The sequence below is a fragment of the Lytechinus variegatus genome, chromosome 5, assembly GCF_018143015.1.
Source record: "Lytechinus variegatus isolate NC3 chromosome 5, Lvar_3.0, whole genome shotgun sequence".
NCBI lineage: Eukaryota > Metazoa > Echinodermata > Echinoidea > Temnopleuroida > Toxopneustidae > Lytechinus > Lytechinus variegatus.
Genome location: NC_054744.1, coordinates 42,309,793 through 42,326,948, shown reverse-complemented (window position 1 = coordinate 42,326,948; position 17,156 = coordinate 42,309,793). Strand labels below are relative to the sequence as shown.

Sequence of the window (17,156 nt, the reverse complement as noted above, 5' to 3'; positions counted from 1 at the left end):
TTACATTTCATCATACTCCAACCAGATACAAAATTTACGTGTACAGAATGTACTGTAGTCTCTGTTTGAAGTCCTTCAAATGAAATCAAGAAATCAAATTCTGTTCGTTTCCTGTTTCTGGATTAAAGTACAATATACTGACTCTGTTGCATGATTAAAAAATGGAAGTGGAAAAATAGGCCTACATTTCATCATCTCCCCCCACCATGTTAGGTGGTTTCAGACTGCCTCAATGTTCATCAGGATTTTGGGCATCTGGGCACGTATTTGGGCATGCATGGGTGCCGTGGGTGGCTGCTGAGCTAGCGACATTGAAATTCACGCCTTGTCTGCTTTAACATCAGACCATACTGGGCATGCTCGTAACTTCAAGAACTTTCCCCGAAGGGTGTGTTGTGTGTTTCTGGATGGTGTGAATGTGGGAATAATCATTGGGTATTTTTCAGTTTGAGAAAGTTCTCGTACATGTAATTCAACGGGGATTCTTGTGATCGAAGTGGTTTGAAACCACCTAAATGTATATGTATAATATAGAGGTAACTTGCTGCAGTATCTTTTTTCACACTTCATGACAATTAAAAGACGAGTAGAATGTCATAAAGACAGTGTAAAATTTATCGTGTAACAAAACACATTAGAGGAGACAGGGTTAAAGTAGAATACAGTACAATTTAGGTTTATTCAGAGGGGATACCGGTATACAAATAAATTGTGTCATTTCTGTGATGTGTATATAACAGGTGTTTTGTATTCAGAATCAGATTTACAAGACTGCAAAGTGCCACCATCCCCCTCCCCCCCCCCCCTGAAATGAAACACTAACAACATTCCTGATCATAAAAAAGTAAAATATATGCATCAAATCTTTCAATAGGTAGATGAAAATAAGACTAATAAGTCGGGTCAAGTGAGCACTGAAAAAGCTCTACGAGGGCCTAAAATACATGTACAGTCCAGGGCAGTCTTTGATGGTACAATGTAGGCAAATTTTTTTGGTACCAGTATAATTTTTTAATGCCTTCCTCTATGTGTACATGCATGATCTGTTTTGGGTCATTCTACGTCAATTCACCCAACGAGTAAATAGCACTGTCTGAAAATTTGTTCATTTTTGGTATATGTAGGGAGTTTGACATGGCCCATGCCAATATGATGTTTTTCAGCACAATCAGAATCAGATGCACGGTTTTCCCGTTATGACAGGCCCAAGTTTCAAAGGTCAAGTCCACCTCAGAAAAATGTTGACTTGAATCAATCGAGAAAAATCAGACAAGCACAATGCTGAAAATTTTCTCAAAATCAGACGTAAAATAAGAAAGTTATGACATTTCAAAGTTTCGCTTATTTTTAACAAAATAGTTATATGAACGAGCCAGTTACATCCAAATAAGAGAGTTGATGATGGCACTCACTCACTCACTATTTCTTTTGTTTTTTATTGTTTGAATTATACAATATTTCAATTTTTACAAATTTTAGGACCTCCTTGCCTGAAGCAAAAATGTTGAAATAATGGAATTCCATGTGCTCAAGGAGGAATGGAACTTCATTTCACATGAAAATGACAATAAAATCAAAATATTTCATATAATAAACTACAAAAGAAATAGTGAGTGATGTCATCAGTTCCCTCATTTGCATATCGACCGAGATGTGCATAACTGTTTTGTGAAATGAAGCGAAACTTTAAAATGTCATAACTTTCTTATTTTGCATCCGATTTTGATGAAATTTTCAGTGTTATGCTTGCTGAATTTTTCTCTTTTTATTCAAATCAAGTTTTTGTTGGGGTGGACTTGTCCTTTAAGCGACCATAGCTCGATACTGATGGACCAAAATCAGTAAACAAGTGGAATGCCTCTGGCCGTCTCACCTGCATCACGCGATTCCACATAGCAGTATTGCTGACTTTGAAAACTACTATAACTCGCACAAGATGTTCAGTGAAACTTGGTTTACTCTTATGTCCACTTTTTATGAACTAGACCAATAAACTTACAGAGATATGATGGTAATTCAACAAATACCCCCAACGTGGCCAAAATTGATTGACCTCACATGACCTTTGACCTTGATCATGTGACCTGAAACTTGCACAGGATATTCAGTGATACTTTATTACTCTTATGTCCAAGTTTCAAAAGTCAGATCAATAAACTTGCAAAGTTATGATGGTAATTCAACAGATACCCCCATTATGGCCAAAGTTCATTGACCTTTGACCTTGGTCACGTGACCTAAAATGCGCACAGGATGTTCAGTGATACTTGATTACTCTTATGTCCAAGTTTTATGAACTAGACCAACATACTTTCAAAGTTATGATGGCAATTCAACAAATACCCCAAATTAAGCCAAAGTTTATTGACCCTAAATGACCTTTGACCTTGATCATGTGACCTGAAACTTGCACAGGATGTTCAGTGATACTTGATTACTATTATGTCCAAGTTTCATGAATCAGATCCAAAACATTTTAAAGTTATGATGGTAATTCAACAGATACCCCCAAATCGGCCAAAGTTCATTGACCCCAAATGATCTTTGACCTTGGTCATGTGACGTGAAACTCATGCAGGATGTTTGGTGATACTTGATTAACCTTATGTCCAAGTTTAATGACCTAGGTCCATATATTTCCTAAGTTATGATGACATTTCAAAAACTTAACCTCAGGTTAAGATTTTGATGTTGATTCCCCCAACATGGTCTAAGTTCATTGACCCTAAATGACCTTTGACCTTGGTCATGTGACATGAAACTCTAATAGGATGTTCAGTAATACTTGATTAACCTTATGGCTAAGTTTCATGAACTAGGTCCATATACTTTCTAAGTTATGATGTCATTTCAAAAACTTAACCTCAGGTTAAGATTTGATGTTGACGCCGCCGCCGTCGCCGTCGGAAAAGCGGCGCCTATAGTCTCACTCTGCTATGCAGGTGAGACAAAAAATGGCATCACTGGATAGGAAATTGAGTGAACTATCTGAAAATGTGTTATATTTGTGGCCATTTTTTTTTTTTGGGGGGGGGGGTAATTTGACATGGAATGACCCATCTTCATCAAGGAATTTTATTCCAATTTATCTGTTCTGGTCAGTGCTCAAACAAACCTTTTCTCTGATAAGGCATAATACATAAAGATCAATAAAAAAAAAATCAATTTTCATTTGGCCAAAGGACTGAGTCATCGAGAAACAGAAACAAAACCAAATCAAGCTGTTAAACTACAAGGAGGGCACAGGATGTGACAGGATTCTGTATAGAATTGGAAATCATGTGATAGAAACAAGTGATATCAAATCAATGACATGCGCAATTATTATCATGAACATTGAAGCATGTAAACACTGCACAATTTACCTACATACATGTACATACATGTACATGTACATGTATGTATGAAGGCTCACTAGCCTCAGTAGCCTGATATTTGTAATCAATTTATTATTTTATTTATTTATTTATTCATTTATATATATATATTTCTTTTATTTTATTTTATTTTATTTTTTTTGGGGGGGGCCTTCCTACATCTACACCTTGATTTATGGAGATTAAAAGATGTGCATGCCTACGGTGTACAGTACAACATGGGCTTTTAAACTGAACACTTGTCTTTGCATGTGTATGTGGAGTTTCACATGTCTCAAAGTTTTCGTTTGATGCTCTGGACTAAAATGAATAGAGTAAAATTCACAGAGAAAAATGCTGAAAATTTCTTTAAAATCTGATATCAAAATTATTGGATTTCTAAGTAAAGCAATATATTGTGAAAACAGTTATGCATGTTGTCATGAATATTCAATAGATGGACTAAAAAGTAATGATGTCACATCCCCACTTTCCTTTTTCTTACGTTATAACAGCTGTATATGAAATCATAATGCGCTTTGTGAAAAGGCGCTATATAAATGAAGTGTATTATTATTATTATTATTATAATTGTTATTTGTTTCATTTTCTTCAGGCATGTGAATGATACATATATGTCTACATTAATTTCAATGAAATAAATTGCAGCAGTGAATATCTAATGCACTAATAATCAGTTGTTAATTTGTTATTCAGATATTTTTGGTTTTTAAACGAAAAATTTGAATAAACCTAATAAAGCAACATTGACTGGCCTCAGGGCGATATGACATACATGTACATGTATATCGCCCAAACTCTATTTATATCACCCAAGTCGTAGACAAGGGTGATATAAATTTAGTGAGGGCGATATAAATTTAGTGAGGGCGATATATGTCCTTTTGCCTCAGGCAAGTCAATATAAACATCTAGAGCAAAAATCATTTAATATTTTATAGTTTAAGATGGGGAATCTATGTAGAGCAGACCAGGCCTCTGAACTTTACTATTGTGACGTAATTGACATGACGCGTCCCTGGCCTGGGGACGCAGTATCCAGCACATTGTCTCAACTTGACATACAGCACTGTGCGGTTCAAGGGCCATCAAAGGCACATACAAAAACGCGTAGAATACCTGGATGTTATCTTTGCCGGGCCAAAATCCAAAATGGCCGCCAAAACCACCCAAAATCACAGTTTTTGCCACAACTTCTTTATTTGGTGGTCTTTTTCTCTGGTTTTGGTGTCTATTCATATGTTTTAGGGGGCAGGCAATTTGTTTTTCCTATAATTAGCACTTTTAAACCATTATTTGTAGAGTTAAAAGGTAATTATACCTAAATTTTCCAATTTTTATAGCCTTTTTTCAGACAAATGTAGGTTTTATTGTCCTGGAGTTCTTGGATATTAGATAGTACGAGGTCAACAATAGCAAGCAGCTTCATAGAGCTATATTGCTTTTATTCCTCTACTGTGGGTTTTACGGATATTTGTGAAATATATCTTATTAAATAAAAAAATGTTAATTATCCATAGGGGCAATACAGTATACAATGTACTGTTACTGTACATACTACACTGCATATTTCCATGCATTGACCACCATGACATATGACAAGGCCTGTATATAAACTATAGTGTCATAGAAATAAGCTCTTAAGGTTTAAAATTAGATTGTGAATTGTGAATTTGATTGTTTGTCAGCTGATGTACATGATGAAACCAGCAACATGAATTTCACATAAAATATCACATATCATATACGTACATCACATATCTACATTTAGCCATATCTTCTTCATTTGGAGGCTTTTTTACCTGGTTGTGGTGTCTAACTGGCCTGTTTATGGGGTCAGGTAACTATATAATCATGGTAATGTTGATCAACAGCCAATCAGAACCAAGGATTCCATGTAAGTTACCATTAAAGTTAACATAATGGTAAATTTTTATGCAACGGGACCCAGAATATCTACAGTGTAAATGCCATGATGTGGGGCAGGCGCGTACGCAGGATTTTTGAAAGGGGGGGGTTTTCGAGCTGATTTTTTTTAAAAAATCTCCCGCCCAGTCTCTAAAAAGTGATGAGCGGGGGGGGGAGGTGATGATTTTTTTTTCTTTTTTTTCAGCGCTGCAAATAAGACAATAACATTTAAGTGGGGATGGGTATGTAACAGTGCGGTCATGACCCGCGAGCGAGCAGAAATGTTCTCGTTTTTGCGTTGAAAACATAACCTTTTTGTCAATAGTTTGTTGGTATCATAGTCGATGCTACATGTCCTTCGGATCGTAGCACTCATGATATGGCCAACCGCGTAGCCAGGACTTACAGAGCGCGCGAAGCGCGCTCCCTAGGGGGTGGGTGCAGGGAGGGGGAGTTTCCCCCTCCCGCGCGAAGCGCGAAGCTTTTAGTGTTTCATAAATTAAAATGAAAAGGAGTCGTTTCTCTTGTCTCTAGTACCTCCAATTCGGTTGACTATATTGCGATTTTGAACCTTGTTTTCAAAAGTGATTGTAAACGCACAAAAGAGGTATACAATGGAGGAAATTAAAATGATAATAACTCCGCGCGAAGCGCGGAAGCTAAAGTGATTTATCAATGTTTCTTGCCATAAAAAGGGTCCCGAGAAAAGGGTATTCTCAAAGATATATTGAAACTTTCTTTAGAAAGATCAGATTTGATTACAAACAATTTAGCATCAGTGCATATTTTTAACTCGCAAAACAGAGGAGAAGATTGGCAGAGGAAGATATTCCTCCCCGCGATGAGCAATGAAACTCTGAAATTTCAAAGGGCGGACGTTTCATCAAATGTAGATATCTCTAATACCCAATCGTCTCTAATTCAATTGATTTTCTAAGATTATTGAACTTCATTACAAAGAAAATAGTGCGCATAAAGTTGAAACTTCTGTGATTTATTGAAATTATCTATATAATAAAGGATGATTAATTTTTTGACTTATCCTGAAGCGCTTCATTTTGAATATAAAGAAACTTAAGTGTCATTCAAAATTTCAAACTGAGGGCGCAAAACAGGACAGGAGATGAATGTATACAGGGAAATGACATGAAGTTTAATACAATTTGATAAAAAAAATATTGTACTTTTTTATTTAATACGACACAAATTCCATACCTTCCTCTTTTTAAATTAGGAACCTGTTTGCCACCAAATTATGGTTGTTTATAGTAATGAGCTGAAAAGCGGGAGAAGCTGACTTTATGGAGGTGACGGCAGAAACTGATATAAAGATTTTACCCGCTCGGAGCCGACCAGACCAGAAGTTGCGCGATCAATTGAAAAAAAAGATAACTTCATACATTTACTTCGGCCTAACCTTACTCAAATTCATGCCCTAATGTGTACAATTTTAACTTTAACTGGCAAGAAGCACATAGCTGAGGTGGAAAAACAGGGTTAGAGAAAAGGTGGGGGAACAATGGAGAACTTCAATATTGTCATTCAACCGCCCGCAGCGCGGAAGCAAACTTCATATATGAATTTAAAGCAAGAAGAGTGAAGGAGTTTCTCTTTTGAGAAAAAAATAAAGAATAAATAGAAAAAACACAAAGCTACCTAGCTTTCTTCCCTTTCCTTCCTTCCCTTTTCCTTTTCTCCTCTCCCTTTTTCCCTTCTTTTTTTTCTTTTTGGGGACGTTTTTTTTGGGGGGCGACCGCCCCCTGGCTACGCGCCTGGATATGGCCTTGATCAGAACACTAGAAACTTGAGAAATGTCATGAATAATTACGAGCGAGCGGAGCAAGCGAGCCGAAATGTTTGCGTTTTTCCGTCAAAACATACAATTCTTCTCAATAGCTTGTTGGTAATGATTACATATTAGTTGATGATACATTTCCTTCTGCTCGTAAGTCTCATGATATGGCCTTGATCAAGAGACTAGAAACTTAAAGAAATTTCATGAATGATTACGAGCGAGCGGAGTGAGCGAGCCGAAATTTTCGCGTTTTCCCGTCAAAACATACATTTCTTGTCAATAGTTTGTTAGTAAATCAAGTATTAGTCGATGCTACATGTCCTTCTATTCGTAACACTCATAATACGGCCTTGAACAGGAGACTAGATACTTATGGAATTTCATAGATTATTACGAGCGAGAGGAGCGAGCTAACCGATATTTTAGCGTTTTCCGTCATTTTTGTTTTCATATTGGTAAAACATATTTTGTAAGAAAACGTATGTCTTTGTCTTTGTCTTGGTTCACTTGTATTCATAAGTATACATCATGATAATCATGTATGGCCTTGTTAATGGCGATACCGTGATCATGTCGGCGACATGCGGAAATAAAAGATATAATATAAAGGAGAGCGAGCGAAGCGAGCGGAAATTTTTTCTGTGTTTTTCGTCGGAAACATGAGATTCTGTTCATTATTGCTGTCATATACATTATTGGGTAGGGGAACTGTCCGACCTCTGGGGAGACAAGCAAAAAAAAAAAAAAAAAAAAAAAGGAAACGAAAAGGGGGGGGTTTGAACCCCCGAAACCCCCCCCTTGCGTACGCGCCTGATGATGGGTTAATTACCTTTCTCCGCCCCCTGAATTAGCATATTTGACAAAACATGTCCTCAGTTTCTGAGACAAAACATATCTTCAATTTCTAAGGCATCTAATTCTAAACCTAAGAGCTCATTTCTAATTGTATAATTATCCGCGCGTTGAAGTCCTGCTGTATTATCTCTGTTATCTTTCTTTATCTCTTTTCATTTTTATTTTCATATCCTTTGTGTGTGCTTCAATTGTTTTATTGTTTCTTGTTCTTTGTTCTGCTGTTCTCTGTTTTGTAAACTTGTCTGTCTTCGTAGGCAATTCTAAAATAATTATTTAGAGGGGTCCACACAATACAAGCACTGCTTTTTAGTGGATCCCTCCATTTTCACAGAATTTTTATTTTAAAATGGTTATGATAGTTGCTTATATATATTCTGTTTTGCTTTACTTCGTTTTATAGATAAATATCAAATACTGTACATGCCTGAATTTATTTTATCTGTATAAGTTCATTGTAACTATTTTGATCACATTACTTTGTTCTTCTGTTGAAAATGAAAAATAATAAATTGAAATTGAATTGAATTGAAATGTATAACACTATGCCTTGTCATGGTGGCCAATGCATTTATGCAGTGCATTATATGTACAGTACATTGTATACTGTATAGCCGCTATGGATAATTAAATTTTTTTTAATTTAAGATATATTTCACAAATATCCATAAAACCCATAGTAGAGGAATAAAAGCGATATAGCTCTATGAAGCTGCTTGCTATTGTTGACCTCGTACCACCTAATATCGAAGAACCCCAGGACGATAAAATCTACTTTTTGGCTGAAAAAAGGCTATAAAAATTGAAAAATTTAGGTATAATTACCTTTTAACTCTACAAATAATGGTTTTAAAGTATTAACTATAGGAAAAACAAATTGCCTGCCCCCAAATACATATGAATAGACACCAAAACCAAAGAAAAAGACCACCAAATAAAGAAGTTGTGGCCAAAACTGTGATTTTGGGTGGTTCTGGCGGCCATTTTGGATTTTGGCCCGGCACACTTTTTTCTCGGACCCAAGACAAAAAATATTGTCATTTCATGTTGAGATACATTACAAGGAATAAAAAAAAACTGTTCCCATATTGAAATTACAAAAAAAGTATTTTTGACCCATGTATAGCCCACTCCTATTACAAGCGAGAGATCATAGAGGTGGCCACTACAGTGTGTGTTTCTAGTTTTTCTACACTCCCCCTTTTCATGTGAACATTCTGTACAGATGTACATATTATAATATAGGGGAGGTCTTTGGACCAGGGCTAAGCGGCTTCTGAGCAACTTCCAGTTCTGAGTAGAACAAAGAATCTAGATAGAATTCAAGATCTGAAAATTGGGTGTCGTCAAAGTCACTGTACAATGCTAGAGATCTACATGAAGAACAATACTACTCCGATCAAACACAATGCGGAGCACGACGCCTGAAGCCAATCTCCACCAGAACTAAAAATATAAATAAAAAACCAGTAGTGATCATGGCCTGTTCAGTACATGAGAAATGCTCATGATTACCAGTATCCATTATACATGTACTTCTGTGGTGGTGTTTGGATGCAGAAATAACACTCTATCTGGTCAACGTTGCATATTTTTCTGGGACAAAATCTGTGAAGAGTTCCAAATCCAAGTTTATCCTAATTTTTCTGCAATTCACCATTATTCCGAATTCCTATTTTGGTAGTTTTTGTATAAAGGTACTGTACATGAATGTCTTTTGGTAAGAATTATCGACATGGATTAAAATCCATGCTTGACTTTTCCTATCACAGAGCAGAGGATTAGTCAGCATGCAATGATTGTGAAGCAACAGTATTCTTTATCAGGTGAGGAGCTGTTCAAAAAATTGGGATTGTCCCAGAAAATAAGGATACCTCAATAAACTGAATTAATAAATCATAGCGGCGGTCCGACGGTCCCGGACCGGTAAAAATCGCTGTCGGGCCGGTAGATTTTCAGAAATAGGAAGATTTACTGGTCCGACATGACCAGTAAAAAATATCATTGTCGGGCCAGTAATTTTTCCAAAAATAGCAAGATTTTAAGGGTCCGACATGACCAGTAATAGAAACCATTGTTGGGCCAATAACTTTTCCAGAAATGGTCAAATTCACTGCAAACCATTCCCCCCCCCCCCCCCCCCCCCGATAAATTCTGTCATTCACACACAGAATACACACAGAATGAATCGCACGTAATTGCTACTAGAGCAGATACAGTACAGTGCAGTGCAGTGTACATATGTAGCTAGCCAGCCACACAACTCACGTGGTAAATTCTTTACTGGCTGCGCGAACGAAGCTTGGCTAAACTCTGGCAGAAATCTCTCACAGAACTGTCAAAATTTGCGGTTCATACTCATGAAAGGCTCTTATAATGTCCATATTTCCTAAAAATTGGAGTAACTCTGTCATATGTAAGCAGTAAAAGGATAAATTTTCACTTCTGTTTTGTTCAAACAGATCGGGTTTCGGGTGATATCGTCTGAATACAAGTTAGCCCCACATATGCATTTATGTGTGTGTTGATACACTTGGTTTCTGACTTTCTTTCGTAGCTATTTTAATTGAGCCAAAAAGAAATTGATAAATTATTTATGATGATAGTTTTAGCTTTCTTTCCTTCTTTCACTTCAATCTTTCTTTGTTTCTTCCCTAATTTTTTTGGTTACTGTCTTTCTTTTTTATTTTCCCTTTTTTTTCTTTTATTCGTTCTTTCATTCTTTCTATCCTTTTAAAAAATATTTTTTCTCTATTTCTTTTTTTTCTCTTTCTTTCTTTCTTTCTTTCTTTATTTTTTTATTCTTTCTTTCTTTCTTCCTTCCTTCCTTCCTTCCTTTCCTTCTTTCTTCCTTCTCTCCTTCCTTTCTTCCTTCCTTTCTTTCTTTTTGATATTTTCTTTCTTTAATTCTTGAGTCCATCCATCCTATATTCATCTCTTCTACCTTTCTTTCCTTCCTTTTACCCTTTTCTTTCCTTCATTCTTCATTACTTTCTTTGTTTCTTTCTTCCTTCCACCAATCATTTATTTACCTTTTTTATTTCTTCTTTGTCTCTCAGTCTTTCTTTTTTTCTTCCTTTCATCTATTCTTTTGCCTTTTCTTTTTTTTATGTTGCTTGCGTCTTTCCCTTTCTTCCTTGATTTATTTCTTTCCTTCTATCTATCATTTTACCTTTCCTTTATTTCTTCCTTAATTCCTTCTTTCAATCCTTCCTTCCTCTTTCTTTGTCCTTCTTTCAATGTCCTTCTTTCCATCTCTCCTTTAACCCTTTCTTTTTTATTGCTTCTTTCTTTCCTTTACTACTTTCCGGATTTGTTCTTCCTTTCTGTATTGCTTGCTTCATTTCTTTTTTTCCTTTTTTCCTTTCTTTCTTTCTTTCTTTCTTTCTTATTTTTGTTCCTTCTTATTCCTTCCTTCCTTTCCTTCTTTAGTTCTTTCTTTTTTCCTTCCTTCACATCTATCCTTTCTTTACCTTTTCTTTTTTTACTTCCTTCTTTTTTATTCTTTCTTTCTTTTCCTCCCTTTCCTTCCTTCATTCCTTTCTCTTATTCTTTCTTTCTTTTCCTTCCTTCCTTCCTTTCTTTCTTTCTTTCCTTCTTCGTTTCTGTCTTGCTTTCTTTTTGTCCTTCATTCCTTCATTTCATTGCGGGGGGGGGGGGGGGTAACGAAAGGCTAGACAAATAAACTTGCGCCTTTTTTTAATGTTTTCTTTATTTTGGGGGACCAGTAGATTTTAGGTTCGGACCAGTAAAAATTTGAAAAACTGGGTATCTACTGGTCCGACATGAATAGGTTGGACCAGTAGAAAAAATGGGTTAGTGTGGAGCCCTGAATTTATGGGACCCAACCAATTATTTTCATTTCCTCTTGCAGGACACACACAGCAATTACAAGCAGGGGCAGGTCCAGGATCTTACAAAAGGGGGGGGGGCTCATTTTTCTGAGGAAAGATTTGACAAGCAAAAAGAAAAAGAAGTTTGTTAACAAAAAATTAAGGATATTGCGATGATCATACCACTTGCTCACTGTAACCATCCTGCCTGTGGGGAATGTACATGTAGGACTACATGTATGGTATGTCAATGCAGTACACAACACAAACTTTAAAAATCATTAAAAAACACTTTTGAGACCAAAAAATACTCATTTCCATAAAGTTGCAATATATTTTTCATTAGTAACTTGGGAATAAGTCTTGTATTCACCAGAGCGCTCAAAAACTTGACTTTTGGGCAAATTTTAATGTAAGCCCTCTATTGGTGGAAAGTAATATGGCAAGAAAATTTCATTTCTCAATCTCAATCTCTATTTTCATTCTATTTTTTTAAGATGAAATAATCACAAGAATCAAATTTGCTTAAGAGCCAAGTTATATGATGAATTGATGATTAGCTATTTGGAATTTGACAGTATAAAACAATCAAGCATTTGTTCCAAATAAAAAGAGAAAATAAGCCAAACATTGCAAACCTTATTTTTCCACCCATGGAAAACTCAACCTTACTCATTGAATGAGTTGAGTATATGCACATAGTATTGCGCTATACATATGGAGTTACATGTAATGGCCATAATGAGATTTATTTCGTCAGTGATGATTCTGACGAAATGAATTTCTATAGAGCTTCAGGAGGATTTCATAGCTGTTTCCCATTTTGAAGAGTAGATGCATGTACATGTATAGACAGATTGCTAATGAGATTTATTTCGTTGGTTGTTTTTTGTTTATTTTTATTTCCATGTAAGAATTCATAATTAAAATACATGAAAATCATAAAAATATATACAATGGAGGATAGCCCATTTAAGTGATATTTCCAAAATATCACTGTTCTTCCATGGGGTCCTAATTAAACTAAAATAACTAAAAAAAGATGTAAGATAGAAAATTAAAACAAAGAATAAAACACATAACAATAATCAAATTTAATAGTATTGAACAAAATATGATAAATAAAAGAAAACCTAGCTAACTCAGAATCATGTATAATGCAACAAAGAATCAAGATTGAAAGAGATAACTTCGAACATTTGATATTAAACCTTAAGGACTGTATTGTTAAAGAAAGATTGATAACATTGGATGGTACCGGTATGTTGTTGTATTATGAAGCCCTCTATATAGAAATCACTCACACGTATTGCGAGGTTAGTATTACTAACCTCACACCATGAACCGCCTTTGGCAGTGGATTTCTAACTAGTGGGTCGCGCGTGCTGCGATGATGCGATCCCACTTCTGGTGTCAAAACACACTATTTCAATGGCTTGATTTTTCTGTGCGCGGCATGTAATGAACCCTTGTGGGTATAGAAATGACCTTTTACAACTATTTGGTTTTTTTTGGTTTTGGAAGACAGGTTAGTGTAGAAAGTACATGTATGTAGCCAGCCCCTTGTCGAGACCGGCCCCGGCTCAGTGGAGCGTAACCGTAAGCATACGTTAGTAAATTATTTTTACTCTCTAGCCTAGGAGCCTCCTTGCTAGTTCAAGTAGTTGTGTGACTGAGCTGTGAGGAGCTTCGCATCATAAAAAAATTGCCCAAGCCAGGCAAAGCAAGCCAAACTTTTTTTTATTGTGACGTGGTGAAACGAAACTTTCGTTTCACAATCGAAACGATAAAAGTTTGTAAAGAGGTCAGGTACAAATTCGATTTGTTCACAGTCCCCAAAACTGGCAAAAGCATTGGATGGCCGGCTCAGTGTTTCCAAAAATAAAACAACTTTGCTTCACTCTTCCTTTCCATGGCGCCTTGCTCAGCTCAGTTTGCAGCTCCCCTATCGCATACCGCTACCGTACGGTACACACCCACCTCGTATTGCACAACTATCAATGGAAACTCCCAGACACACATCTCTCATTCACAACACACATCCACGACAATCTGGATATAGAAACAAGGTGTAAATTACCGTAAATGGTACTCCATCAACGTATCCAACAGCAAAACAACAATCCCCTGGATTAACAGCTCCAGTTAATACTTGGTGTCGGTTCATTTTGTATGAAACTGTGTGTTTTTCACTATTTTTCCATATTAATTATTTCCAAGTCGCATCGCCATCGATTCTACATTAAAGAATGAAGATAGAAGCCTGCTAATAAATCGCAAATACCGGTACGGTACGGTAGCTTCAATGTGTTGGGAAGCAAGCTTTATACTGGAGTGGGTACCCTAAAATTTTCTTAATTCAATTCCCTAGATCTCGGGAGGAAAAGCGAGTGACAGTATCTTCACTGCTCTGTTTAAAAAATGATTTAGTATCATATTCTATATATTTTCACAACCAAAATATAAGGAAACATCCTTGAGGCGGTGGTCACTTCCAATGAAGAGTGGTCAGCATGATCCGAGAGAATCACGATGGTCTGCTATGCATACAGACTTGCAATGAAAATGTTATAATTCGAAATGTAACAATACTAATCCCTAACCCCAATGAACCCAAATCGAAAGCCCCATTATAGGCCATTCCACAGCACACAATATGTGAAAACAGGGACGAATCCCGATTGAAAATGGAAATATCCTATCTGGGACACCTGCATTCGTGAGAAGGATGTCCTCGTTGCCTGCCCTTGACTCTCGTTTCATCCTTATTTTTTTAAAACAAATATGCCCCCCTCGGAAATTCTTGATCCGTCCTTGTTTAGGTTTTGTTTTCATGGGAACGATTTTCGCGGGTGCTGTCCACTATTCGATGGAAGTGATCTCCACCCACCCCTCCCCGGGGCGTACACTCAAAACTATTCTATGGCAATTTTCACAGGGGCGGCTTGCTCCAGATCCCTCAATTTCATTCAAGAAACTTAGGGAAAGAAACAAAGGGGAATTCGGAAACTTGACCCAACACTTTTTAAACTACCTGGAAAGAGTTAAATGCGTTAGTTAACATTAAGATGACCTAAAACAACCGCGCTACTGTATTACGATATCGTTATAGGACCTGTGTCTGTGATATGTTGTAAAGATGAAACCAGGACACCTTCATACAAATCACTAGTGCTTCAATAAGTGAAAATATATAGTGACCAGAACATAGGCCTCCGAGATCAGCTGCTCTAGGAAACAGTAGGCCTATACGTGATACTTTTATTATCATCATCATCATTATCATAATGATAATAATGATAATGACGATGATAATAATAATAATAATGATAAATGATGATAATTATATTATCTTCTAAATCGTTGAACACCAAACAACGATCCTGTCAGACGACACCGGAAAGTGATCTAAAGATGGCGCTATTTACATACTTTGTTGAATTACCATTAACATCATAATAATATCAATATCAAATTTGGCCTAACCTTGGATGTACAATCCATGATGGGGCCGGGGGGGGGGGGGGGGTTGCTTCGGCCTCCCCCACTGTTTGTTACAAAACCGTGTAAACATTGTAAATATTACAATCTGATTTTTGCATGGTCACCCCCCTCCCAGTTTCGAAACCATTCAGCGACCATACATAGTACACACGCTACGAAATTCTCATCACTGTTTATTTTCATGCCATAAGACGCATGGTTATAATCGTTCTCTGTGAATGGAAATGAAGTTTCTTAGTTTTCTGAAGTTTGATAATTTAGGCTACTGTAAGCAGACATGAAGTATAGTCACTTGAAAGGCGATTTTTTTAAATACCAATTTCGATGAATTATGAGCAAAAACCAGAAACTAAGAATATCAAAATGTCGCTGCGTTTTCAGAACAATGAAATAATGACGGAATGATAAAAGTGAATTACATGCCGCTGCTAAATTTATGAATTTAGCAGCGGCATGCAATTTACTTTATTCTTGAGTTTCTGGTGATCGACTCGAAGTTATAGGTAAGGGAATAGTGTTAAGCGAGTGAAGGAAGGGTCATGTTGTGGTATAATCGTCAGAAAATTGGACCCCGTCGGGATAGGACCCTCCGAGACATATAAATTTTTAAAATATCTATTTTAAAGATGATTTAATTGATCCTCGTGTGCAATCGATGATTGTGATTTTATCGTATGATCATCCACCAAGCGTTTAGTTACCATGGGCACGGCACTAAAGTGAGAATGGTAATTTTGTGTCATATTCAAGGTTTCTGACAAGAGGATGAAAATTATTATGGAGATCACGGAGTTTGGTGGCAGGGGGCTGATCCAGGATTTACCGAAAAGGTGGAAGGGGCAAAAAAAAGCAAAAAGGGGCGTCACCACAGGAGGCATATTCCGGTCCAAAAAATCCACCCCCCCAAAAAAAAAAAATAAAAAAACAGTCCCCAAGAACATGAAGAAAGAGGCAACTGTACATTTCATTGGAATGATCCCACTCCATCCCGGGATCCACACTTGACTGGCCGGTAATAGACGTCAGGTCTATATAAGAAAGTCTAGCTTTATGAAGGCCTCATTCGATTGGACTATATCATTCGTTCGTCCTGTATTTAAACCTTATTGTGTACAAGTCATTATCATTAATCACTGTATATGAATCCTTACTTTCTTTTTCTCATTATATTTTCTTGTCCTTATTTGTTTTTTATAGTCTCATCTCCTTCTTCTTCCACTTCTTCCTCCTCTTCTTTTACTAAGTCTTCTTCTCATCTCCTCCTCTTTCTTCTTCTCAGCCACTGGCACAGCACAGCATTTTCCATCATAAAAGAAAGATGGAGACACACAATACAAACTCCTCCACAATGTTCTCCCGTCACTTGCCGTTTTACATCATCTTAACCCGGACATCTCTTCGGCTTGTGGATGGTATGGTGAAAAAGGGACAATTTTACATCTTTTCATCGAGTGTTCTTCAATAAAACCAGCGTTGGATCTTCTTCATCGTCTTCTCCCGCGTCTTCTTTCGAAAGTAAAGATTGATTTTGACGGATATTGGACACTGATTCCACATGCAAGGGGTCGTTGTCGAGAGGCTGTACGTCTTTCAAATTGTCAGTTTCAAATGTACATTATATTGGCTGTACCGCACATCCCGTTTCTTTGATCCTATTCCTTTCTGGCTTTGCAGAATAAAAAAACAGAATAATCATTGATTTTGAGTTTCATAAGGTACAAAACAATCTGGCTTTATTTCGAAAAAAAGTGGTCTTATGATAACGTACTTTTCATTTCGGATGATAATGGTATAAAGGCATAGTTAAATTAAGTATGTTTTTTGTATTTAATGTATTTTTATGCATTGATTGTTGTTTTCTATCTCTTTCTAGAGACTTTAATTGAG

At 36.6% G+C, this 17,156-nt stretch overlaps 1 protein-coding gene across 1 annotated transcript in view; it reads right to left on the bottom strand.

Annotated features, from left to right (window-relative positions):
• LOC121416204 (dmX-like protein 2) overlaps positions 1-14,257 on the bottom strand; it is a 92,503-nt gene extending 78,246 nt beyond the window's left edge. Inside the window, 1 exon segment of the mRNA XM_041609696.1 lies at positions 13,846-14,257. Coding sequence (XP_041465630.1) covers positions 13,846-13,932 — 87 coding nt within the window. The 5' untranslated portion in view covers positions 13,933-14,257.
• Positions 14,258-17,156: the final 2,899 nt, after the last annotated feature.